The sequence below is a fragment of the Spermophilus citellus genome (genome assembly GCF_964194105.1).
Source record: "Spermophilus citellus genome assembly, chromosome: 14".
Lineage (NCBI taxonomy): Eukaryota > Metazoa > Chordata > Mammalia > Rodentia > Sciuridae > Spermophilus > Spermophilus citellus.
In genome coordinates, this window is record NC_138194.1 from 105,262,077 (window position 1) to 105,288,476 (window position 26,400).

At 58.1% G+C, this 26,400-nt stretch overlaps 2 protein-coding genes across 2 annotated transcripts; one reads left to right on the plus strand and one right to left on the minus strand.

Moving 5' to 3' along the window:
* Positions 1-63: 63 nt before the first annotated feature.
* BOP1 (BOP1 ribosomal biogenesis factor) lies at positions 64-26,334 on the minus strand. Its single transcript, XM_081266775.1, has 16 exons — positions 26,148-26,334; positions 23,915-24,097; positions 14,082-14,162; positions 2,765-2,919; positions 2,573-2,690; positions 2,395-2,496; positions 2,090-2,302; positions 1,851-2,012; positions 1,695-1,775; positions 1,548-1,617; positions 1,329-1,461; positions 1,063-1,243; positions 707-995; positions 540-624; positions 357-464; positions 64-282 (listed from the first exon to the last, which is right to left on the minus strand). The coding sequence occupies exons 1-16, from the start codon at positions 26,250-26,252 to the stop codon at positions 129-131; spliced, it is 2,220 nt and encodes a 739-aa protein (XP_081122901.1). The 5' UTR covers positions 26,253-26,334; the 3' UTR covers positions 64-128.
* Positions 4,535-6,965, plus strand: SCX (scleraxis bHLH transcription factor). Its single transcript, XM_081266783.1, has 2 exons — positions 4,535-5,121; positions 6,043-6,965. The coding sequence occupies exons 1-2, from the start codon at positions 4,567-4,569 to the stop codon at positions 6,079-6,081; spliced, it is 594 nt and encodes a 197-aa protein (XP_081122909.1). The 5' UTR covers positions 4,535-4,566; the 3' UTR covers positions 6,082-6,965.
* Positions 26,335-26,400: the final 66 nt, after the last annotated feature.

Genomic DNA, 26,400 nt, shown 5'->3' on the forward strand with positions numbered 1-26,400 from the left:
TTTTAGAAAAAGCAATGAGGTGAAGCCCGGCACTGGTGGGAAGGAGGAGGAAGCAGCGCGCATGGGGGGGGAAGCCTCTATTGAGAAGATGCTGGGCACCGGCCCCCACCCCGCAGTAGGGCAGCAGCCTAGGTGAAGAGGCGGACCGTGCCGTCTGCCCCTGAGGAGAAGACCCACGGCTGTGTGGGGTGGAAGGCCACATCCAGCACACCCAGGTCCCGCGTCAGCACATGCCCCTTCAGCACCTTGACTGGCACGAGGAGTGGGTTCTGCAGCAGATCACTGTGGAAGAGAAGGACTCAGGACACAGCTGGACACAAGAGCCTACGGGGAGCCAGACAAGGGTCAACACTCACTTGTACACCATGCCATGGCAGACGATGATGCTGCCGTCGTCTGAGCCAGACGCAAAGAGAGGGTATCGGGGATGGAAGGCCACAGCCCGCAGAGCTTTCCTGTGGTGCCTGGGGGAAGACGGGACTGCTAGCAGGTGCAGGCTGGAGGGGCCCTGCCGCCCCACTGCCTGCCGCGCCCCTCACCTCAGCACTTTGTACGGCTTGGTGGAGAGGTCCAGGTCGAACCACACCAGCTTACTGTCATAGCTGCCACAGATGATGTTGTCACCTAGGGACCAGAGCAGCAACAGGATGTGCCCAGTGCACCCATGGTGCACTCCCCAGCCCCACCGCAGGGACGTGTTCCTCACCTGCAGGGTGCACAGCCAGGCTGGACACCCACTTGCAGTTGGGCATCAGCTTTTTGGTGAGCTCCTGGCGCAACAGGTGGTAGACGCGGACACTGCGCTGAGAAGCCACAAACAGGAAAGGCCGCGTGGGGTGGAAGGCCACGCGCTGCACCTGCCCGTGGCTACGGCGGAATGGGCTCTGGCTGCGACGTCGGCTCAGCTGGTGAATCAGCACCTGGGTATGGCCTGGGGTGGCCAGCACCACGGCCAGGTAGTCCCCACGCCCGTGCCAGGTCACCTGCGTCACTGGCTGTGAAAGAACATGAGGCTGGCTTGTTGGCTGGGGCAAGCCCATCCCCCGCCCTCCCCCCACACACCTTATTGTGACAGATGCGCAGCCGCAGGCCCCTTGGGTGCTCCTCCTCCAGGGCTTCCACCCAGCGTGCAGGCTGCAAGGCAGGCTCCTCTGGTGGGGTGAAGGAGCTCAGCAGCTGGTCGGTGCTGCCTGCCAGCAGCCGGTCCCCCAAGGCTGGGTTCAGCAGCAGTACTGCATCATCCCTACAGGGTCAGAGGCAGCCCCTCAGCACAGTGTTCCCCCCGTACCCTCCCCCTACATGAAGAGCCCTCCAGGACCCACACTTACATGGCCGCAGCCACCAGGCAGATGCTGGGGTTGGGGTTCCAGGCAACACTCCTCACCACACCCCCCACAGGCACGGTCCTCATGCAGCGGGCAGTGGCTACCTCCCAGAGCCGCAGCGAGCCATCATCTGAGCCTGGATAGAGCAGGGAAGATGCTCAGTGCCTGCTCCACCCAACCAGCCTCCAAGCACAGGGCTGACCCCCCCCCCCCCCCGCCTACCTGAAACCAGCCACTGGCCCCCTGGGGAGACACTGAGGCAGCGGACAAGGTCACTGTGGCCCTGGTAGACCTGCAGAGGAGAAGCGACAGTGAGGAGACAGATGCCAGAGTGCTGGCCACCCCCCCCCCCCCCCGGGCCCTACTCACCAGGGCCTGGCACGTGGGGAAAGGCTGCAGGTCCCTTGGCCGTGGCAGTCTGGGGATGAGGTCTTCAGGGTCCACATTCACCTGGGGGCAGGAGAGCAGTTGGTCACCGTGGCCCCGGCCCCGCCCCAGTGCCCCTGGGCATGCCACCCCACATACCCTCATCTTCCGCTGACGTGGGCACAGGTACAGATCAAGACAGCGCTCAAAGCGTTCCTGGATAAATCGGCCATATGCAGGGACGGCCCGCAGGCTGGGGAACTTCCGTGGCAGGAAATTGAGCTTCCTCTCTCCAGGCTCCTGCTGTGCCCAGGCCAAGCGCTGTGGAGACCGACCAGCAGGTGGGGTGAACAGGGAGGAGAGCACCCCAAGCCCAGACCCCACCCCCCCAGACACACCTCCTCCTCAGTGGGCAGGTACTCAGGAGGGGGGTTGTAGGACTCGGCATGACCAGGCAGGGCCAGCTTGGGGGCAGGCACATGCATCTTGTGGCGTCCCAGCACAGCGTTGGGGTCCTCTTGTGCCCACAAGTCGTAGAATCTGGGGGTAGGGTCTCGGGGCCGGCGAGGCTGGATCCAGCCCATCTTGATGGCATGCACCATGCGAGACACCTACATGGGGAGCCTCAGGTCAGGACAGAGCACAGGGCCTCACCCTGCCTGGGGGACAGGCCTCACCCTGCCTGGGGGCAGGCAGCTCCCACCTTCTCTTTCTCCACCAGGGACGGGATGAAGCTGCGTTTGTCAGCAGGTCGGTTGGTCACTGGGTGGATCATGGTGTCCCCGCTGAAGAAGTCCACTGCCGGCTAGGGAGACAGGTGTGGTGTCCAGGCAGGGGCCCAGCCCAGCTCCAGGTCCCCAGGGCCAGCTGTCCCAACCTACCTCATAAGGGTTGAAGCTCACATCCCCAAACTGGCCTCGCTGTAGCCGCTGCACCAAGGCCACCTGCTCATCCGTCAGCCGCAGGTCATGCCCTGTCATCCTGTCCTTCACCGTGCGCCTGGGGGATGGCCAGTTAGAGCCAAAGCCCTTGCTTCCAGACACTCCCCAGGCCCCACCCAGAGGCCCACTGACCAGAAGTCAGGATCGTCCATCTTATCCAGAAACTGGTCCAGCTCATCCCGGGTCCGCAGGGGCTTGTAGATGCGCCTGCCATCCAGGTCATAGCCCACATGCGGGAAGTCCTCGTACCACTCAAGAGGCACATTGCCCACTGTGTTCCGGATGTCCTGTAGCCAGGGCCACCATGTCAGCACCTGTCCCACCATGCTCTCCCTCCCTCCCTGCAAGCCACCCTGGGTTGAGAGAGAGAGAGAGAGAGAGAGAGAGAGAGAGCGCGCGCAAGAGCAAAGGGACCGGCCTCAAGCACCTGAGTCTGGCAGACCCCACATGTGCCCTTTCCCTGGCCCTAGGGTCTGACGTGGCACAGCAGCCGGCGCTGCCGCCCCCCCAGGCCTCTGAGGCCCACAGCCGCACCTTCACATTTTCCACTGAAGTGGTGCCAGCCCTGGCCTCCCCCTCGTCAGATTCCTTGGCCAGGGCTCTGGGCAGCCACAGACAGGGATGACCTCATCGCCCATGGGCTCCCTCCCCTGGCAGGGGCCTTAGGCCAAAATGGGTAGCTAGAGACAGGGATCAGGGGGAGACCCCTCCCCACCCACTCCACAAGGTGACAGAAGTCACTGCGCTCTGCTCTACAGGTAGCTGGGGACCTCCCTGCCCCTGCTGGCCCTGCCCCCTCCCTCCTTCGGTGGGCAGAGCAGCCACATTCCTGGACTCACATTCCTGGTTTCGGCCCCTGCCAGCTACCACCCTCACTCCTCCAGACCGAGGACTGCTGCCCAGGCAGCCGCTTCCTGCAACAGTAGCCATGGGGGGAGGGGCCCAGACAAGACTTGAGTACAGCTGGGTGCTCAAGGCCCTTCTGCAGCAGGACAGGACCTCTTGGGCCCTCAGCCCCTCTCAGCAGGCCTGACCAGGCCCTCTCCTTGGGCCCTGTGGTCCCATGGGGTAAGAGGTCTCCAGCACCCCCCACATCTACACAATCAGCCTGTTGTCGTCCACCGTGGGCCTGGGGGACAGGATGGCCATCCCCAGTTGGAGGGGCCCTAGAAGGAGCTGGTCTCATCTGGGTATGCTCTGGTGTTGAGGAGGCTCCAGAAGCACCAGGCAGGGGAAAGGGGGGCAGCAGTGGTCTAGGATAAAGAGAGGATGCTGGCAGAAGGCACAGACCTAGAGCAGACAGGTGCAGGGCACAGACTGTGCCACCCCACACACAAGTCTTTGGGCAGCAACTGCTGGGGCTAACTTCTGGCCCTTCTACGCTCCTGTGGCTGGCACACAGCTGGGCGCAGAAGGCCATGTGCAAGCAGGAGGAACAAGGGGGCCAGGGCATCTGGGTAAACCTGGGCAGGCAGAGGGAAAGCCTGCTCGCTCATGGGTTCCCCTTGAGCACCAAGAGGGAAGGGCAGGCACCGAGTTCCTGAGGGGTCCAGTAGCACCTGGGGCTTCCACTTCGCCTGCATCCCAGAGCCAGAAAGATGCTCCAAGGCACAGGGCGGGGGCCAGGAACGGTTGCGGAGCCCCCAGGCAGCCCAGCCTCACTTGATGGCCCGGCCTGGACGGGCTGGGGCTGGGCCTGGGAGGAGGCGGTGGCGCGGGGGAGGGGCCGGCCGGCGCTATAAAGGCGCAACTCGCGGCCCCGCTCCAGCCAGGACGCACGTGTGCGCGCGGCGCCCGGCAGCCGCCACCGCGGGGCGCAGCCGAGACCCGCGCCTCGCCCGGCTGGCGGCCCGCGAGGCCCGTGGCCGCCACAGGAGCCGGCATGAGCGGCGCACGGCGGAGCTGACGCCGGCCCCCGGCCCGTGTCCTTCACCATGCTACGCTCGGCACCGCCGGGCCGCTACCTGTACCCCGAGGTGAGCCCGCTGTCTGAGGATGAGGACCGCGGCAGCGAGAGCTCGGGCTCGGACGAGAAGCCCTGCCGCGTACATGCGGCGCGCTGCGGCCTCCAGGGCGCCCGGCGGCGGGCCGTGGGCCGGCGGGCCGGGGGTGGTGGGCCGGGGTCCGGGGGGCGGCCGGGTCGCGAGCCCCGGCAGCGGCATACGGCGAACGCGCGCGAGAGGGACCGCACCAACAGCGTGAACACGGCCTTCACGGCGCTGCGCACGCTCATCCCCACCGAACCCGCCGACCGCAAGCTCTCCAAGATCGAGACGCTGCGCCTGGCCTCCAGCTATATCTCGCACCTGGGCAACGTGCTGCTGGTGGGCGAGGCCTGCGGAGATGGGCAGCCGTGCCACTCCGGACCCACCTTCTTCCATGCGGCGCGCACCGGCAGCCCCCCACCCCCGCCGCCGCCAGCCCGAGATGTCGAGAATGCGCAGCCCAAACAGATCTGCACCTTCTGCCTCAGCAACCAGAGAAAGTTGGTGAGCAGGGCCCCAGCGCCAGGGGGCCCACCTCACCCCTCCACCCACCTGCCTTACAGAGAGCCAGGCTGGGCAGCACTCCCCAGCAGGGCACAGACAGGACATCAGCCACCCAAGCTGGGCCCCAGGGAGGGACCAACACATGGAAGCTGCCTTGGGGAAGGAAGGGCTGTTTTCTCTTGGGGCCTCTTCCTAGGAGACTGGCTCTGGCTGGAATAGGTCATCAGGATCTGCAGATGTCGGGCCAGGAGGTAGGGATGGCTAGAAGGGGTCACTCTAGGGCAGGGAGCCCAGGGGGAAAGCTGGGTGAACACCAGCCTGGGAGATGCTGAGGCTTTCTCAGCAAGCTGAGAAAGGAAGTACATATGAGCCCTGCCCTCCGGCAAAAGGGTAGCAATAAGGCACTTTTCTGAAGGGAACCCCTGGGGTCCAGCTATCACCACTCCTTAGCCCCTGCAGCCCACCACCCACCCCCAGGGCTCAGTGAGCACCTGCTGCCCCTCCCCCTGACCCGTAGGAGGCAGAAGGCAGAGGCCACAAGGGACATGGGTCTGGGGGTGAGGGCCAGGCTCTGGGAGACGCTGGCCAGCCTTGATTTACAGCTCCAGCCCAGCTTGGTGGCACCGGAAAAGCAGGGTGAGCAGGGAGAAAATACAACGACTTTTCCCAATCCCCATTTCCTCTCCAGACAGCACGCGCGAGCTCCTGGGGCCTGAACATCTGGGAAATTTAATTTTACAGTTTCGGCTGTGCAGCAGCATACGCCCCTCCCCAAAATGCACGGGGGGGGGAGCCAGGAAGGGGGTGCCTTAGCACTGGCCATCTGAGACAGCACCCAGCAAGAAGCCAGAGAGGCCAGGGCTGGCACTGGGTGACACAGGGCCTCTGCCCTGGCCCTGACACCCCTCCTTCCCTCTGCAGAGCAAGGACCGAGACAGAAAAACGGCAATTCGGAGTTAGGAGGAGGGCCCGAGCAGCCAGGGCGGATGCCTGGCGAAGGTGGATGTCAGCGGAGAGGCCCAGAGCCCCAGCTTGGACCTGACCTGGGCATGGGCCCAGAGAGCACCCACCAGGCCAGACCCGCCCCTGGTTGTGAGCAGGGCCAACGGACAGATGGACAGACAGGCAGCGGCCTGACTTTGAGTAGCTCAGCACTCGCCCGGCCACTGGAACTTTCCATGCTGGCTCCCTACCTGGGCTAAGTGTCGGAATCCTGCATCTCTGATGTGATAATATAAAGTGTGGAAATTTTGTATAATTAAAAAATGGAACACTACCTTCCAAATATGGAGGCAGACTATCCTCTTGAAAGGTTCTGAACTCACCATGCGCCCTCAGCTGAGCTTGCACTCCCACCCCTGGAGCTCCCCATCTTTCCCTGCCTGAGGCACCCCAGTTCCCTGAGAAGCCCTGGCTTCTAGGACTAGACTGAGGCAGTCTCGCAGAGGCACCCAATAAGAGTCTCCTATTGGGAGACTGTGGGGTGGGGCTGAGGACAGGCCAGAGGAGAGGGACCCAGGAGGGAGCAAGCCCACTGCCCTGCAGAGACAGCAGTACATGCACAGTGTGGGGCCTTAAGGCTGGCTTATAGATAGGCGGCTTGGCCAAACAGTACTCCTCAGAGTGGACATAGGGTTGGCCTGATAGCAGCCAGGTGACAGCCATATAAGTGCCACACTGGTGCCTACCTGGGCCCACAGCTGTGGGCCCAGAGCCTGCCAGGGCCACCCTGCTCTCCTGCCTCTGTAAGCTGTCATTGGGCCATAAGGTACCCTGCCCGGAGCAGCACACTGAAGGAGGACTCCTGGATATCTACCACTCTCCCACCCAACTTCCTGAAAGACCCCACTGGGCTCCTGCCCAGCAGGCCAACTGTTACAGTCCTACAGGGGACAATTTAGTTTAGTGGCAGAGCTCTGTGGGCAGAGTAGAGAAGAAAGGCCAGGCAGTCCCATGCAGACCACCTTCCCCACTGATCCGGGCAGCCAGCAGCCTGACTTCTGGCCGGGTGGTAGGTAAGGGTGCCAGGTGCAAGAGGCTGGTGTCCCAGGACGCTCCTCAGACCCCTGCCCTCCTGGCCTTCAGCACAGGCACTGTTGTGCCCCTGCCCTGGGGAGCCCAGGTGCTGAAGCCCTGGGCACCATCACAGGGCAGGGCCAGAGCTGCCCCTCCTCTGTATGATGGGCTCCAGGGAACAGGGAGCAGGGAGCAGGAAGCAGTGGTGTAATTTTGTAGGAAATTCTCAAAGCCAGAGCCATTACGGATGGGGGGTGGGCTGTGTCCAATGTGATAGAAATATAACAGGATAAAAAGTCTCAGCGGCAGGTTTCATTCAGAGAGAAACCCAACCCCAAATTTCCTCCCCTTAATCCTGCAGGAGCCCACAGCTGGCCAGAGGGGGGAGGAGAGGGCACATTTGCTGCAGAAACCCCTGCCTGCCCAGGGAAGCCAGGCCCGGGGGACCAGGGGTGCAGCTGGGGGCTGAGGGAGGTTCTTTCTCTCCCATGTGTGCTCCATGCAGCACCCTGCGCGACTGCCCTCCCACACAAGGTCACTGTATGATGCTGGGCAGAGTGCAGGGCATGACCTGGCAAGAGGTGCCAGTCCCCGCTGCAGGCCCCGGGAGCACTGCAGCTTGCCTCCCCTCACACACAGATCTGGGCCAGGCGGGGTGCAGACAGCCACCTCTGGTTGGAGTGGCCTGGGCAGTGTCGGGGATAAACCAGAGGATATGCACTGCAGAGAGCGCTGAGGGAAAGTCCCCAGAGACCAAACCAGGGGCACAAGGGGGCACAGCCCTGGAGAGCAGAGACTGCCAGCCTACACAGCAGGCGAGACTTGAGACTGTGTAGGCAGCCAGGGGCTGGAGCCATGGGGGCTTGATGGCTGGCACCAGTGGGCACCCCACAGCCTGAGCCAAGTACAGGAGGAGGGCCAGCCGAGGCAGGAAGACCTGGCATAGCACAAGGACAGGGAGTGCAGGCATGGGGTCTGAGCAAGGCTGAGTGGAGGGCTATGGCTGGGGAGTTAAGCAGGGCCAGGTGGAAGGGGACAGGGACAGCAACAGGCCTTGGGTTGGAAGGATCTCCAGGGGCCCAGATAGTCAGGGTGCGGCACGCGCCCGGCCAAGGCCTCTATTGTGGGGCCTGACTCCGGCAGCGGCTGCAGCTTGGCCAACCTCAGGTCTGGGCAGCCGGCCCGGCTGCTCCCCAAGCTGCACCGGTAGCCGCAGCCGAGGGGCTGGCCCAACAGCCAGCAGGAGGAAGGGAGGGGTTGGGAGGAACACTCCATCACCCTCCACCACTCCAGATTCAAGCCAGACTGGGGGTGGCGGGGGCCTCCCCAGCCTGTGGCCCCACACGAGTCCCGAGTCCCACAGCACAGCCGGCAGCTAAAGGATGGCAGGTGCTCCCTGCCCACCTCAGACCCTGGCTCCCTTCCAGAGTCTGGCCTTGCCCTCCACCAAGCTGGGGGGCTGTAGGATGAGGACGCAGGGCTCCTTCTGCATGTGCCCCACAGAGGCAGCTGGCAAGGACGGGAGGCCCCTGCAAGCAAAGCTGAGCTGGAAACGCTTGGTCCGGCGTTGGCTGTCAGCTCCCCGTCCCCAGCCTGGGGAACGAGCCGCTGGCAGCACCACATGATTCATCACCAGGCTGCCTGCGCCCCAGACCAGCCACCCCGCCCTGCTCAGCACCTGCAGGCTGCCAGGAAACACATGTGACCCCTCTGGGTCAGGCACCACACTACAAGACCCCGGCCCAGGCTGGCCTAGGCACAGACAGACACAAGCCCAGGGCTTTCCTTGGGGGCAACATAGCTCCAAAGACAGGCCTGTGGAATAGGGCTGGGCAGGGGTCCCCCCACCCCAGACTGCACCGGACACGGCAGCAACTAGCTGATGTGTCGGCTGGGACTTTTCCGCTCTCGATGAGCCCTATCCCCTCCCCCTCCCCAAAGTGGCTGCAGCTGTCAGGACCGCAGATTGGAACTGCAGGTACGGGGCTGGCCCGCTGCCCACCTCCCTCCCGTGTCTGTCTGCGAGAGAGGAAGCCGGCCCACCTCTGGAATCCTTCACTCTCTCCTCGTTCCGCCTCTCCCACCTGTCCCCCGGGAGCTCGGGGTCAGCAGCCTTGCTCAGTCTCTCTCTTCCCCTAGCCCCTCTCCGATTACAATGCGGGTAGTGTTCAGTGCTCACTCAGCTCCCCCTGCACAAAACGCCTGCCTCGGAGCTTAGCTTACGGAGCTTACGGCCTTCCTGTGCCTCTGCTGCTGCCTCCCCCTCCCGAGGTGTCTTATCTCTGTCAAAGTGCTCAGGGCCTGCGGGCTGCCATGAGCTCTCTCACCTGCAGCACTGACCCCAGGAAGGTTCCAGCAGGGACGCTGGGCCATAGAGCCCACACCAGAGGCCTTCGCGACAGACCAGAGGGAAGACAACCTCTTCCTGACCCAAGTCCAAACCCGTCAAGGGAACCCAGAAGGGGCTGGGGCCAGCAGGAGGAGCTACCTTCCCACCTCCTGACAGACTGCCCCACAGTCTGTGCCCAGACACCCTGGCCTCACTCTTCCTCCCACCATCTGCTGGCCCATCCCTCAGTCATCAGGCACATGTGGCCCCACTGCCCAGATTCCCACTAGGGAGTGGGGACAGTGAGCCACACATGAGTTTGTAAGGTAGGGAGAAGCACCCCTCACCTAGAGGGTGCCCCAGGCCCAGACAGCCTGGCCCTCTCCCAGAGCTAGACAGGTCCCGTGGGTGCTCCTGTGCCACACACCCCTACTCTGGACAGCAGATGCATCCCAGGTGTTTCTGCAGGAATGCTGGGGTGGGGGACATGGGCTCAGGCCGTCCTTATATATCTTAGTGAACTGAGGGGCATATTCAGAGACACAGTGCTGCTTCTAGCTCCCCACCTGCTCAGCCCACTCCCTGGCTCTAGGCCTCTGAATCTCCTCTGGAAAACCCTAACCCTGAGCACCCCCATACACAGAGCTCCAGCGGCCCGCTTCCTGGATGGTCCCTTGCCCTATGCCCCAGCACCCTCACCCTCACCCTCACCCTCCAACACCCGGCTCCGCTCCACAGGCCTGCTCTCCAGATGTCCTCCTCAAGAGCCCGCACCAACGCCACCACTCTGTGGGGACTGCTGTCAAGAAACTGGCCCTGCCTGAGTCCAGTGTGGTAGGCCAGGGCTTTCACCCCACCAAGCCCAGCACAAGCCAGGATGCAGTTCTAAAGGTCAACTCTGCCTGACGGTCACTGCAGGAACCCTGTAGAGAGTGCTCAGTACCAGGGGAAGCTGGCTTCCACCATCTACCCCTCCTCACTGACCACCCCTGAAATGGCAATCCTCAGCCAGCAGGGGTACTAGGACAGAAAGGGTGGCTCTTGGGAACCACCAGGCTGAGGGCAAGAGTGGGAGCTGGCAGTCTTGTCTCCCTGGCCCAGGACAGTCAAAGCCACATACGCACACCCATGCCCTGGGCTGCTGGTGGTGCCCCTGGGTTGGCATCAGTGGGCTGGCAAGGCTGGCCCAGGTACATGAAGGGACCAGGCCCAGTGGGGTGGTCTGATGCCCACCAAGCAACCCCATTCAGAGGCAGGCATACAGACTGGCCCTGGGTGAACGGCCACCAGGGCAGTCTGCAGGCTCGGGTGCCCTCCACAAACAGAGCAGGGAGGGCCACTCACTAGCTCACTCACTGGAAACCTGAGCCGACAGGCTCCCCTTGCCAGCAGCAAGGAAAGCAAGAAAGCAAGCAAGCGCCAGAGTACGTCGGGCGGTGGCCAGGACGCAGGCGGGCGGGGGCGGCCCCGAAGGAGCAGGAGGCCGCCAGCACTGGAGGCAGCTGCCGTTTCGGTAGCTGGGAGAAGCCATTAACGGTGTTTGGCGAGAGAGCAGAGAGGATCGCGGGTTCTGGATGCAGGCGCGTCCCTGCGGGATCCCGAAGCTACAGCCCAGGCAGAGCCAGGGGTGCTGGGGAGCCAGGCAGGGCTGCGGCCCAGCCCCCAGCCCCAGGTCCACCAGAGGGTTCTAGTGGATGGTCCCAGGCCAGTGCCTGTGGGGAATGGATGGGTAAACTAGTGAGGGGCATGGCTCCTCCCAGCCAGGGCTTCCAACCCCTCCTCCTAGCCAGGCTTCCTAGACAAACAGGGCCACAGGCCTGCTGGACAGGAAAAGAGAAGGGCTGGAGGCTCCTCCACCAGGAGGCCCAGCCTCAGTTTCTCCCAGTGGTTGACATGCAGAGAAAGAAAGGACGAAACCAGGCCATCTGCCCGAACTCTACCCCAGCCCCCTTCCCAGGGGTCCCGACGCTGGATGAGATCACGTCTACAGAACCCGGGTGCTGTGGGGAGGGGTGAGGTGGCTGTGCGGGGGTGGGGTGGCGCAGTGCAGAGGCTCCTCAGGGGCTCCCCCACGCCAGGACCCCCGCCAGGAGAAGCAACTCATCCAGGGGCTCCCCCCCTCCTGCCTGCACTCAGCCCACACTCCAGGCAGCCTGGCTGTGAATCTGGGGGGAGGGAAGCGGAGGCCCAGTGAACAGGACCAGGAATCTGCTCCACACTTAGCAAAGTCAGTGGGGCCGGTGGTCCAGCAACTCTGAGGCTGAGACAGGAGGGCTGCAAGTTGGAGGCCCATCTCCACAACTTACTAAGACCCTGTCTCAAAATAAAATAAAAAAGAACTGGAGGATGGAGCTGGTGGTAGAGCACCTCTGGGTTTGACCGCCAGTAAGTATCCCAAGGGGAGGGATGTTCCTGAAGGGGGCCCTGGCAGATGCCAGGAGTCAGAGGGCCCAGAAGCGAGACCCAGGGAGTGGGCAGGGAAGAAGTGGGGAGGGACAGGCAGGTGGCACGTCCAGCCCCAGCAACAGCCATGCAGGCCTCCCTCACACAGTGTGGCTGCCAGCCCTCTCCATGCCGGCTGAGGCCTCTGCTCCTGGGGGACCCTCTGCTCCCGTCCAGAGCCCTCTAGCGTTCTGGTGACAGGACTCGCTTACCTGGTCAGTGCTGCCAGGTGCCTGTGGCTGGCTGGGGACTGGGGATGCCCTGGGATCCTGCTATTACCAGCCCACTCTGAGGACACTGTCAAGAGAAGGGGCCACCCACTGGGAGTCCAAGCAGGGGCTAACCTCAGCAGCAGGCTGCAGCCCTCGTGGGTCCTAGCCAACTAGAGCATGGCCACGCAGAGCACAGGCCTCTTGTGCGGAGCTGCAGTGCGCAGCTTGGAGCGGGTCAGGCTCTCCTCACCTGGCCTGGCCCTGAGCCAGGCACGGCCATCCACAGCCCACCTGCAGCACCCTGCTCTGCTGAATGAGGAGGCCAGGTGCACCATGGGATGAGGCTGGCTCCTCATGCACAGAGGCGGTGCATCTGTCTGGGCCCGGCATAGCTCCTGAAAGCTGAGCTCTGCCGCCCCCTCGAGCCACTGGCCGGCTGTGCTGGCAGAAGCTCAGGTGGGCAGGCGTCTCTGCTCCGGCGCTGTCACTCACACTGACACATGCGATAGTCATCACCGGAGGAAGCAGCCCCCGCAGTCCAGAGCTTCCTCAAGGCACAGTAGGGGCCACCCAACCCTTCTGCAGTGGTACTGGACAGGTCCTGGACAGGCCAGGTGAGGCACGCCCCCTGTGGGTAGGCAGGGGCAGGCAGGGGTAGGGAGGCCCGGTTGAGGTCCTGCCCAGTTCTGGAAGGCCCTCCCCTGGCCTCTGCACTCCATTTACAATCATCATTGATTTCTCAAAATACCAAATATAAAAAAGTAGCCGACAGGATGTGGCTGCCGACAGCCAGAGCCCCCTGGGGGAGGGGAGGCAGGCAGGGAGTTGCGCCGCGCGGCCCCTTCTCCAAGTACACCCGCTGCTCCGGCCAGGAAACCAATTTATTTTGTTTTGTCTCTGTTCTCTGAACGCGCAGCAGAGACGGGATTGGGCCGGCGGCCAAGGCTCCTGCAGACACTGCCAAGAGAGCACAGGATGGGGGAGGAAGCCCAGCCATGGAGGGGCGCGTGTCCCCCCCAGACCCTGGGGACAGCTCCTAACAGACAGGCAGGAAGAGCTCCTGAGGAGGAGGGCCTGTCCCTGTAGGCCTCACACCAAAACCCCCAGGCATAGAGGAGGATCTAGGCTCACTTTCCGGAACTCCCCACAGGGCTACCGCCCTGCCTGTGGCCAGGACACACCAGGGAGGGCACTGGCTGCCAGCCTCACCACCTCTGGGCTCAGCGCTCCTCAGAGCTGCCAGACTCTCCTGGCCCTGGTCTCCTGGACACAGCCCGTCGTCTCTCGAGCTCCCACTGACCCCAACTGGCACCACACTGACCTCTACCCTGGAAATTCTGTGGGAGAAACAAGCAGACTTCCCTGCCTCTCCTGAGAGCCCCTGGAACTCCATCAGAGGTCAAAGGCGGTGGCCCGGTCACAACAGCCACCAGAGAAGGGAGGGCCAGAGCCAGGTGCTGCCCTCAGCCCTGCCACTCCTGTGACCCAACCCACGGGAGTTGGGGTCTGTGCTCAAGCCATGTCCTGGCCCCTCCACACCCAAGTGGAGAAGCAGCACAGCCCTCAGGAAGCACCCGGGACGGGGTGAGGGCAGCACCAGCTCCCTGAGGCACATGTGCCCAGGAGTCACAGGGCCTGTCTACAGGACAAGGCTTGGGCTGCTGAGCCACATCCAACCTCCTCTCCCATCCCCTGCCATGACACATTTGTAATCATCTGTCTTGGACCCCAAAATCACTCTTCCAGATGGGGGTAGGGCCCAAGCCAGGACGCCCACACAGCCCAGCAGCCTCATCAGGCCCTGGATTCCTGTGCCCCAGGCAGCACCACCCACCTGTGGGAATGCCTCGACAGACCCCAGGGTCACCCTGGCCTGAAACCTAGCGCCCACTCTGATCATGGTGCAAGCCATCCCACTCCCCCCTCCACCGCCATGGTAGGAAAGCAAGTCCGAGCCCCACCTCTTCGTCAGAGCTGTCTTCCACATACTCATCCCTGCATGACACTCCGGCCATCTCTGTCATCAGGCAAGGGGCGTAAGACTGCAGAGAAAGGGGAAGAGTGTTACTTCAGGAGGCACAAGATATCCTCTAACATCAGGCAGCCCTAGTCCCTGGGAAGACCTGCACCCAAGGCCGAGGCCTGGGACATCAGCCACAGGAAGCCCTTTGCCCCAGTGTCTGAGCAGCTCCACCTGGCCCTCGACCTCAGTGCAGAATGGAGGCCACCCAGTTCTCAGTGGCTCTCTCGGGACCTGAGCTGCCATGGCTGGCAACAGGGGTCTTCCCTGGTCCTCTTTCAAGGCTGGTCCAGTCTACACCCTCTTGTAGCCCACAGAGGAGATGATACCAGGTGCCTGACTAGGAAAGGAGCACATCTCCCAGAGCAGTTGGCAGCAAGGCTTCACTCCCATCTGCCCCCTCCCTCCAAAACCTGCTGCAGGGCCCCTGTCACATCTGCCCCATGTTGGCCCCCACTGGGCCCAGATCCAGCAGAGGAGGTTGCTGGAGGGGCAAAGCCACCACTGGGGGCAACGGTCAGAGGGGGCACAAGGTGTTACATGCCTTTGACCTGTCACATGGGCCATAGGCAGCCCACTCCTCAGGGTGAGACCCTTGCCCCTAGGCAGTCTGGCCACTGCCAGGAGCTGCTAAGAGCCATGTTCAATTGTGCCAAGGGCCCAGAGAGGTTCCCCAAATCCTCAGAATGCCTGGAGCTCCAGTAAGGGCCAGCTGTGTGCCGCCCCAAGGCACCCTCCCCACCCACCATGTCCACGACCTCAGGCTGACCCCATCCCACTGGGTCAGAGAGTGGGCGCCACAGAGGATTCACACCCTAACCTGGAAAACAGATTCACCACAACCGAGGAGGCGACAGCTTCAGTCAGATCGGGTTTACTGGAGGATCCAGGACTAATGGGGAAAACAGGCCCACCTCTCACCCCTGGGGGCAGTAAAGTGCTCAGAGCAGGAACCCCTGTGCGCGGGCGCCCCCCACCCGGAGCCCCTCTCCCTCCTGCCAGGGCAGGAGCCAAAGGCCTGGCTCTTCCCTTGCCTGTTTTTTCCCTCAATATAAAGAAAGATGGGAGACTAAGTTTTTTTCCAGGCCAGGAACAAGGCAGGATTCAGTTTCCACATCTCCCCACCTCCAACTTCCCTGCTGCCTGCTGAAAGTGGGTCAGCACTGACTGGCATGGGACACAGGGTGGGTGAGTCCTAAGCTCCTGCCTCGGCCCAGAACACACCCCCCCAACAGACTGGCGTGCAGCAGGGCCCACACACTCAGAGGCAGCATCTGGTAGGCCACCTCCAGGGCCAGCAGACCCCTGGATGGGGGCAGTCAGACACCAACCTCAGTCAGCATGCATGCATCTACAGCTCTGGCCTCAGGCCAGGACCCAGGTGTCTCAAATCTCTTTCCAGGGGCCTTCTGGGCCCAAGGTACCCTGCCAAGCACCACACCCCATGAGTCCCATTGGCAATGCCCCCAAGCCTCCAGAGTCCTGTAGGAGACCATAAGCTTATCATCTGTCACTGTGTGTCACTATTGCCAAGCTGGGAAAAGCTAGACCACAAGTACAGCATTGTAGGCACACCAGGGGAACCTGGCACCTGCAAGCCCTCAGCAAAGAGAGGGGTGCCTCAGTGGAAGAACTTCCAGGGCACACAGGGTTCCAAGGAACAGCATTCCTGCTCAACTCAATGGCTGCAGGGCACCTGGTTTCCACCAGATGGCAGCATCGATGTGCATGACAGCCTTGGGCCCAGCTCCCAAAGGATCGGCACTGGGGCCACCTGAACAGGGGTCACCCTGAATAGCAGATTTAGGAAAGCCTCATCCATTTGAATTTTGGAGACAGATGCTTTGCAGTTGGGCATTGAACACCTTTTTCTAACTTAAATTTTAAGAAAAAGACTGCTAAAATATCCAAAACACAAATGGAATGTAAGTGTGACCTGCTTACAGCAGTCTGTCTTCTCTGGAACAGGGGACCCTAAGCAGCCTGGATGTCTGCATCCCTCACTCTCAGGTGAAAACACCAGGTGGCAAGGTCTGCCCAGACCCACGCAAACACCCACCTGAGGACAGGGTCATCCCTGTCTTGAGCTGCCCTGAAGGAGATCACAGGCAAGATTGACTCCAGGGACCTCAGCCAAAGGAACATGGAATTCTGTGGTAAGCTCTCCAGATGAGGGGACAGAGATCTGAAGTCAGGAATCCCACACAGGCACCTCCTAGTGGGTGAAGCAGTGTACAGCTTCAAACTCTAACTGCTACCTGCAGCCCCATAAGAGGCCCAGCGGCCGGAGGGACAGAGGATGGGGTGGAAAAACGCAAAGACCTTGGGGGCAGCATGGTATGCACAATAGGAACAGAGGCAGAGCAGGACTGAAGGATCAGTGGACAGGGAGCCACACCCACCTAGGGACCACCGGGCATCAGCAACTGGAGGCAAAGCAGCTGGAGCCCAGGAGGGAGCATGGAATGGCAAGGAGGGGCACGGAAGGCTGACCACAGGGCAGGCTGCACTAGGATCAGGCAGCAGGCCAGGAAGACATCCAGAAGGAGCTAGCGAGGCGCACCTGGACAAAGGAGCAGCAGTGTGGGTGCCTAGGAGGCCCACGAGAGGTGATTCCCATCCTGGATTCCGGGTGGCTGCCCAGCCTTAGGGCTAAGAATGCATCACGAGGACCAAAAAGAGGGACTGGAGTAAGCCATGACAGCCTGGGACGACCTCAAGTGAACAAGCTTCCTTTTGTCGGGGCAGCAGCTCTTCTGTCCAGCATCAGTGCCACTACCAGCCAGGTGAGCGGGGAGGTCCCTCCGTATTCTGGGAAGCAGGCCTGGGACAGCCAAGCCAGACCTTGTTCTCAGCACTCCTTCCCTGTGGCATCCACATCTCCAGAGGCACAAGGCAGCACTGCTGCTGCACACCCAGGTCAACGTGAGGCACAGCACGTCCCTAACATCCTGGGGCAAAGGTCAAATCTAGACTGTTGCTGGTAACACAAAGACCCTATGCTGCCAGGTGCAGTGGCACATGCCTGCAATTCCAGTGACTCCAGAGGTTGAGACAGGAGGATCGTGAGTTCAAAGCCAGCCTCAGCAATGGTGAGGTGCTTAGCAACTCAGTGAGACCCTGGGTTCAATCCCCAGTACCAAAAAAAAAAAAAAAAAGACCCTATGCACAAGGTAGACGAAAAGAACGCAATACCTACAGGCCCCTGTGCTGGACAACACAGGATTCCCGGGGCACTGCCCACATCAGCCTCAGTGGTTGGACACAGATGGAAAGGGTCAACATCACAGAGTTCTGTACACATGGCCCAATCCGTGGGAAAGATGAAGAAACTGATATGCCACTACCAGCCAGGTGAGCGAGGAGGTCCAGTAATTTCTTTAAAAACATACTCGGAAACCAGTATGGTTTTAAAGAAATTAAGTCAGAACAAAGCATGATGGCACATGCCTGAAAACCCAGCTACCTTGGAGGCTGAGAAGAGAGGATCCCAAGTTCAAGGTCAGACAAGGGGAGAGGGTAATACCCAGTCTCATTAAAAGAAGAGAATTCTTCAGAGGAGACCAAAAGAACAGACACACATGGGATGGAAAATGTCTTTGTTTTTCAGGGAGAAGGAAAGAGTCTTTGAAGGGCCCGAAATCGGCAGGCTTGCTGCCCTGAAAAGCAGCAGGCCATGCATGCCTCACAAACACCAGGGAAAGTGCCTGCCCTGCACTCCTGTCCCCCAGACCTGAACAGAGAGTGACCCCCACTCACACCAGCCTCACTTGGATGAGATCCTGGGACTGGCCCAGAGTTCACATACCTGTGTCATGAGGGTCTGGTGGGTCTGGGGGAGGAGAGTACTTGCACACTGTGGGAATATGGCTTTGGACATTTTATTCATATTTTTGTGGTGCTGGGAACTAAACCTAGGGTCTTACACATGTATGCAAGCACCCTGTCACTGAACCACATCCCCAGCCCTTCTTATTTTTTATTTCAATACAGGTTCTCACTAAGTTGCTGAGGCTGGCCTTGAACTTGAAGTCCTCCTGCGTCAGCCTCTAAGTTGCTGGTATTACAGGTGTGTGCCATTGCGCCCAGCTACTGTGGCTATTAAAAACAAGACTACAACCAATAAAAAAAAATAAAAATTAAAAAAAATAAAAACAAGACTACAAACCTTTATTTTCTTCTCATCAAGAGTCCCCTTGTCCAAATCTGGAGGGGCCTGTGGCTGCTTTACCCATCAAAGGGAGGCAAGCCCAGACTGACAGTGTGTGATCTGGGCACAGGACATAAAAGCTCTGTAGCCCTGCCCAGTGTCCTGGACCACTCACCTCAGACCCTTGAGCCACTCTGTGAAGAGTGATTCCTGTGAGAGAGAGGGACAAACAGAGATGTCCAGTGGGTACCAGCATTCAGGGCCAGCCCAGACACTAGTGAAGAGGCCCCTCTATCCTCACCCAGGACCCCACCATCACATAGACACAGTCTGAGAAACCACCTTCCTAAGGTGGAATGTACTGCTCCTGGTGAGCTCCAGAACCCAGAGAGGCCCTGATGCCGAGCACTGGGAGGGTGAGGAAACAGCCTGAGAAACTCAATGGTGGGAGAAGCTAGGACAAGAGCACGGACAGAGGCAGGACATTCCTTCCAGTCTGGACACTGGGCCCCATGCACAGCTCTGGCATATACCCAGGCCCTTCCTATATGAGATGCACTCCATCAACTAGCTGGGGAAAACCCTGGGTGGCCTGGTCCCAACCCTGGGGAGCTAGGGCCCTCATACCATCTTTCATCAGAGGGCATCAACACCTGGACACTAGAGCCCACAGGGACACCTCAGCCAGTCCAAGATTCACATGGCCTCTGCATCACCTCCTGGAAGCTACCACCCCCAGAGTGATGCTGAGATCCCAATCACCCCTCCTGCCCAAAGTGGCATCAAGTCCAGATACAGACAAAACTCTGCTCAAATGAATGGAGAGATGCTTCTTACATACCAGGACCAGGAGCAGGCCCTTACTCACATTCTGGAATACAGCAAACAAGGTAAGTGGGTGGAACTAGGACTCTTGCACAAAGAAATAAGAAGACAAAAGACAGCAAAAAAACAACACTAAAAAGACAAAGCTACGGAACAACCAAAGCCAAGCACAATAAGAAAAAAATGGGTCAGATGGGCACAAAGGGGAAGAAATGGCTATAAGGTGACCAATCACATCAGGAATGAGGAGGAGGCACAGGTCAGGGGTAGCTCAGAGGCAGAGCTCTTGCCCAGCATGCACAAGACCTTGGGATCAAATACCCAGCACGAAAATAAAAGGAAAGAAAGGAAAGACAGCAAAGGTATCATGACAGGTTAAGTCCTCTTAACCAGGAGTCCAGAAAGGACTGCAAAGCCTCTCCCTGAGCTGCTGGCAGAGGGTGGGGACAAATGTGCTGGCAGGGTGGCAGTGGAGAGCACCAAGCTGTGTTTATAGTAACCAGGCCTGGCAGCACGGGGAGCATGAAGCAGGGCTTCCTAGGACAGGCTTGAATGAGGGGCTGAGGGTGCCCTGGGAACTGGGACACAGGCACCACATCATCAGGGACAGGAACAGGGGACAGGGTTATCAGTTCTGAGGGGACCTAGATGGACGAGGCTGGATGTTGCATTCCACAACTAAGCACTCAAGGTCACTCCAGTGAACTGGACTGCATGAAATAATCACAGAGAGATAGAAAAAGACCTTTTTCTTTGGGTCCTGTGATAGCTGCTCTGATATTAAGGATACGTGGAAAGAGAAAGAAAGAAAGAGAGAGAGAGAGAGAGAGAGAGAGAGAGAGGGGGAGGGAGAGAGAGAGGGAGGGAGGGAGGGAGGGGAGCTTGTGCTGAACTCTTTTATAGGGAAGTAGATATTCAAATGAGGCAAAGGATAGGATTACAAAGGAACAGGTGAGTGTAGCCCAATCCCCACGGGTGAGGCCTACACCTGAAGACCTGCTTTGCTATCCAAGGTGGGACAACGCCCAAGTCACCATGATTGTAGTGATTGGTCAAAGCCCTGTGCTTGAGAACTGGAAGGCGTGGTCATTCAGAGCAGCTCCCTACAGCTGGATACAGTGGGCACTCAGGGAGAAGGCAAAGGGTCCAATCACTGCACGGGGGACCATGGGAGCAAGCTGACATTTAATAAGATGACATCATTAAATGAGGCGAACAACAAATCTGCCTGTCCACTCAGCAGTGAACAGGTTACCCACACCACAACTACACACAAAGCCAAACAACAAAGCCCACTGCCTGTAGGCAGGCTGCACCCACAGTGTTGCAGGCTTCCTTGAACATGCTGGACCCTGAAAACCCAGCTCCTCCAGGGACAGGGAGGGAGACACTACACCTGCCCACCTTTGCAGGCCCACGTCCACCCCTCATTCCCACCCACCTCTCAGCCCTGAAACACTGCGATCCTCCTCATCTGAGCCCTCCTGGCATCAGGTAGGTGAGGGGTTTGGCATGGTGACCCCAACCCTGCTGCACCTCCCAGGCCACCATGGCAGGAGATTCCCAGTAACAGGGGGGCAGCAATGCCTTGTTACTGAAAGAACACTGAAGTCTGGGGTAACCTGGTCCAGTGACAGGTAACAGACAGCAAGGGCTCTTGGTCCAGCATCTCAGGCCAAAGTGACAACAGGGCTGAGTGTGGCTTTCCTGACATCATACACAGGTCCATGTGAGTATGTGTGCTGCTGGACCAATCCAGCCAAGGTAAGGAGATGGGAGGTGCTTCTGGGATCAAGGCGCCAAACTATTTTTCAGGAGAAAACCTAGAAGAGGAGAGGGAAGCAGGCCTGTTTTCTGCCTCACAGAGTGCTCTCCTCATCCTGCAGAGCCTCACTTAAGACAAGGAGGACTCACAAGACCACACCAGGCACCCGTGAGCCTGAGTTCCCATTAAAGAACCAGACCACCTAGCAGAGGCAGGGCAGGGGCTACGAAGTGCTATTGGCACAGTTCCCCACAGTTACCAGGGTGGAAAAACAAGAATTCTAGAAACTGCTTCACAGAGGGTTTGGCATGAGGACTTGGGCAGTAGAGAACCTCTGAGGCAGGTGGTGTGATAAGTGACAAGCTGCTCCTGTGGTAGGTGAAGGCAGGCTAGCAGACCCCCTCAAAGGGCCCTGACTCAGTGGAACACCCCCAATATGGCAGGTGTAGCATCTTTAGGGGTGGCAGATGGCTGGGACAAGACACCAATGCAGAGCGTGGCAGGATGCCAAGGGAAACATGGGGGTACCTAGAGAGGCCAAGCTCAGGGCTGGGGTTGTGGCTCAGTGGCAGAGCGCTTGCCTAGCATGTGCGAGGCCCTAGGTTCACTCCTCAGCACCACATTAAAAAAGCAAATAAATAAAAGTATTGTGTCCAACTACAACTAAAAAATAAATATTAAACAGAGAGAGAGAGAGACAGAGAGAAAGCCAAGCTCATGGGAAGCTGAGAACACTCAAGAGGCAGTACTAGCAGGGTCTCCACCTACACAGCTGGCAAGAGAAAGGGACTCACAACATCCAGAAGGACAGGGGACAGGGAGGGGGAACAGGTTGGCCAGGTGAAGGCATACATAGCTTTTGTGGAGTGGAAGAAAAAGGGGGAAATGGGAGGGATTTCCACTGAGGCATGGAAGCATCCCCCCACCTCTTCAATTCACTCCCATGGCCTGAAAAAATTCAAATCTAGGAACAAGGATCACATTTCACCACTGAAAATATTCTAATAGAGCCTGATTATAGTCCCCATATAAGAAAACATATAGAAGATAGAAGTATATAAGAAGACAGAAAAAACACACTGGAAATAAGAGCACTCAGCTGGGCAGGTCCCATGGCTAGGCATAGCCAGGTAGGGCAGATCTGAGGACTGACCCTTCCTTCGATCCCCACCTGGTCTGAGCATGGCAACTCAAGTCCAGCAAAGCAGCCCGCAGCTGAGATAGCCCTCTGGAGGCAGAAGAACAGAGCCATCCTTGGAGACAGGTGAGGATGGAGCAGATGCCCAGTTACCTCCAGGCAGAGGAATCTAAGCAGTGAGCCCCGTGGGGTGAGTACTGCTTCCAGGTCAGATCCAAAGCTCCAAGAATCAGAGATGCCCAGGGACGCACCAAGGCCTCATAAAAGCAGAATCTTCCAGTAAGACTCCACCAGACACCCTCCTGTACCTTCAAGATACTTGTACAGGTCATTGCAAGGACTTTAACAAAAGGTAGACTTTAAATATTTAAACATAAATGTTCTTAATTTTAAAATGGGAAAAAAAAACCCAGGAAGATATATGTGAACTATTAACCAATTATCAATACAGAACAAGGGCACTGAAGGGGCCTTCAAACTTCACTGGATAGTACTGATCTGATATCCAAATCTTTTTCAAGAAAGGTCTATTTTTACAACTAAAAATGGTACGCCTGTGGGCTGTGGCTGTGGCAAGCTTAGTGGCAAAGCGCTTGCCTTGCACATGTGAGGCACTAGGTTCAATCCTCAGTGCCACATAAAAGTAAACAAATAAAATAAAGGCATTCTGTTCATCTACAAGTACCCAAAAAAAAAAAAAAAAAAAGAAAGAAAGAAAAGATACAACTGTGATCCAAGACAGGAAAATCTCAAGTTCAAAGACAGCCTCAGCAATTTAGTGAGGCCCTAAGCAGTGAGACCCTACCTCAAAATAAAAAATAAAAAGGGTTGGGGATGTAGCTCAGTGGTAAAATGTCCCTGGGTCCAAACTCTGGTACCAAAAAGGGGAAGAAAAAGAAAAAAAAAAACTTAAAAAATGGCTGGGTGGGGACTGCGGATATAGCCCCAGTAACTAAGGAAACTGAGGCAGGAGAAACACAAGTTCAAGGCCAGCCTCAGCAACTCAGCAAGACCCTGAAAGCACAGTGGTAAAGTGCCCCTGGGCTCAATCTCTCATATCAAAAATTTAAAAAACTGAAAGAGTGGCCCATAACCTTATAAATCAAGTTCAGCATAGTGAACACATCCTCTCTGTGCATATCAAAGTTATAATTATAGCTTAAATAAGGTTTATATCTGGCTTTAAAACTTTTTTTCCTAGTAAATAAACCAACCTAACACAACACAACACAAACAAACCATGGCTTTCTGGCTTTCTTTAGGGCAGCCAACTTTATTAGCCAAAGTCATGACTTCAGAATACCACAGCCATTCAAGTATAAATGATCACCTTAGTTTCCAGGAAACTTTAAATAACTCTGGCATTTTAGTTAAAGACAAGAGTAGGTGCAACATTACCCAACACCAGTGCAACCCATGGGTCTCTGTAGCTCCTAGGCCATGTAGGGTGGCTGGGTTGGACTTCAGCCACCTTGCCCATGCCACTCAGAATTTTCCCTTGCAACCATGTCCTGCCAATGCCCCATGCAACAGAATCCCCGTCTGGGGCTCTAAGAGAAGGCCTAGCCTATAGCAAGGCTGAGAGGCAGGGTCCCATAGAGAATGGCCCAAAAATCATCTGAGGGGAGAAGACCCAGGCATATGGTTTTCAGAGTTCTCAGGAATGGTACACACACCCGGGTGCCCTTGAGCGCTGGAGTACCCTGGGCCCCAATGCCCTGGAGCCCAAATGTGGCCCAGATGCAGTGAAGGAGAGACAAGGCTTGGATTCCCCGGGGAACCCTGCAGAAGGGAGCATGATACACCCTCAGGGGTCAATGGCCTAGCGAGTGCTTCCTCTTCTTGGCCACCGTCGCCCACACTGGGGAGCCCACGAGGGGTTCCTTGCTCACCCACCTGTGCCTGCTCCTCCTTGCTGCCCTCGCCTTGGCAACAGCTGCTTCTATCTTCCTCCTCCATGTCCTCACTACTGTCAGTGCCAGAATCTTCCAGACCTGAGAATACACTCTCCTCGCTGTCAGAAAGGCCGGAATCGCTGCCATCACTGTGGTTGGGAGCAGGGTTGCACAGAAGGGACGGCTACAAGGAAGCACAAAATTAGTGACTGCTGACCCCACAGGCTCACCAAGGCAGAGACTATGCAGACCCCATGGGGGCAACTGACCTAGCACTCTGCACAACAGCCTCCACCTCCACCAAAGCCACCCATCCAACCTGGGCCCCATCTTCTGTCTCTACACACAGCACAGCCACCTATATTTTAATCTTAGTATCTCACAAGGGAGGAATTTTTGAAGGACAACACCCCCATTTTAGAGCTCAGTTTCCACTGCATTACCCAAACCAACTTCCCTCTACTGACAGACACACTGTACCCAACCTGGCACTTAAGGCTCCACAGCTGGGAGGGCATTACCTAGGGAAGGAGCTGGGGGCCAAAGAGGATCAGAATCCCTGAGGAGAAGTCACCTCATCCAAAAATACTAGTGAAGTGGCACCCTCTTTTCTCCAGCAAAGGAGTCTCTGCAAAAGAGTCCAATGTAGATAAACTTCCTATTTTCATGTTGCCCTGTTTTACCTGGCCACTGGCCGGGAAGATACCAGCACTCCAGGTGCTGGACACCCCCTTAATAGTTTTTCACAAACATGTATCCTGTATAGTAGTTTGTAGAAATGTGCAAACAAGGCCTCTGGCCTTGAGCTGGGCTTCACAGAGATGTCTACATTTTTAAGATAAGTTACCAACTGGGTTCCACAGTAATAGCTGGCAGGGGGAGGAAAGAAGGGGAGAAGAAGCTCTCCTCTTCTCAGGTGTTGTCCTTGAAGAGTTAACTTGCCCAAAACAGTGAAAGAAAAAGCTGCTTTTATGTGAACTTCTGCAGACTGTGGACTTCTGAGCCCCTCCCCTTACATGCTGGGTATAAAACTCTGAAACTCCCTGAACTGGAGGTTCAGGGGATTAATTGATTACATACAGCAAAAGCTGTGCCCTCTGAACCTGGCTGCAGCCAGATAAAACTGTTTCCTGCAGTCTTCGGTGCCTGGCCTCGTCTGTCCCTACAACACTAGGACCAACAGTTAATGGATAAATTGGAAAGTTAGTTGAAGAATAATGGAAATGAGGCAAACTTAATTATAAGCAAGCTAAACCTGTTTGCTATTGGAGCAGAACCATGGCTATTCACAGCAAAGCCCTGCTGACTGGAGACCATTTCATGCCCAACTAACATGACACACAACACACTGTGCACTGGCTTCTGAAAAAGTAGAACAAGAATTTGAAGACTCTCAGGAAGCATATGAGGGCAGAATTCTTGATTCCACTATTTTTCTAATAGATTACAAGCCTCATCTTATCACATTACCAACTGTGCTACAGCACACAGCTGAGTTTTTTCATAGAAGAGACCTCACACACACACAATCATGAGGTATCATCAACATTCAGTTGCTACACGATTACAACAGCAAATGAAAACGGGCAAAGGGTTAGGGCTCACTGCCTCTTCAGGACCTGGAATCCAGACTGCTAGCTCAGCTGATCATGGGGAGCAGCTTCAGAACATTTCTCAGAAAAAAGGGACAGTTTAAAGGATCCAGCAAAGCAAAGTGGGCAGAGAGGCTCGGCTATGCTCGCTTTCTACCAAACTTGATGCACTCCACAACCCTAACCGTTACACTGGGGCACTGGATTCACTGCTGACTTCCATATTCTCACGTCCACTTTTAACTTCGCGATATATCTCACACAGTGGACAGTACCACAACTAGGTAATGTACAAAAGGCGAGTGATACTGAAGGTGCAAGCTCAAGCCCTCCCAAAGATGGGACTCAGTTCAAGGGTTCGGAGGCTGCTCCCCTGCCAGTCTCCAGCCTGACACGGCTCCTCGATCCAGAGCTGCCCCGGGCTCCCGCGCCCCTTGGCTCAGGCTGAGATCCACTGAGACTCACACAGAGGCCCCGGCGGAACAAGTTCCGCGAGCCTCCAGGCGATCCGCAGGACAAATGGTGCCGCGCCGGGGGTGACAGGCGGCCCGGCCTCCCCAGCGATTTCGGCCTCCCCAGCCGCGCCGTCTGCCACGTGCATCCCGGGCCCTCGCGACATGCGCCCGGCCACTCGGCAGTCACCTTTTCGGGCTCCGGCTCCAGTTCGCGCTCTGGCTCGGGCTCCGGACGACGCTTTCCGGGCTGCACTCTCAGCTGCTCGCGCCTGGAACCCCTCTCCCCAGCCATGCCGAGCGGCTCCGGGCTTTCGAAGGACCGCCGCTTCCGGCAGCGAGCGCGCCTCGTGAGCCGCAGCCAGCCCCGCCCCTCCGACTCTGATTGGTGAGCATCGGGGACCGGGCCACCCCGCGCAGGCGCGCAGCGAGGCCTATAGCCC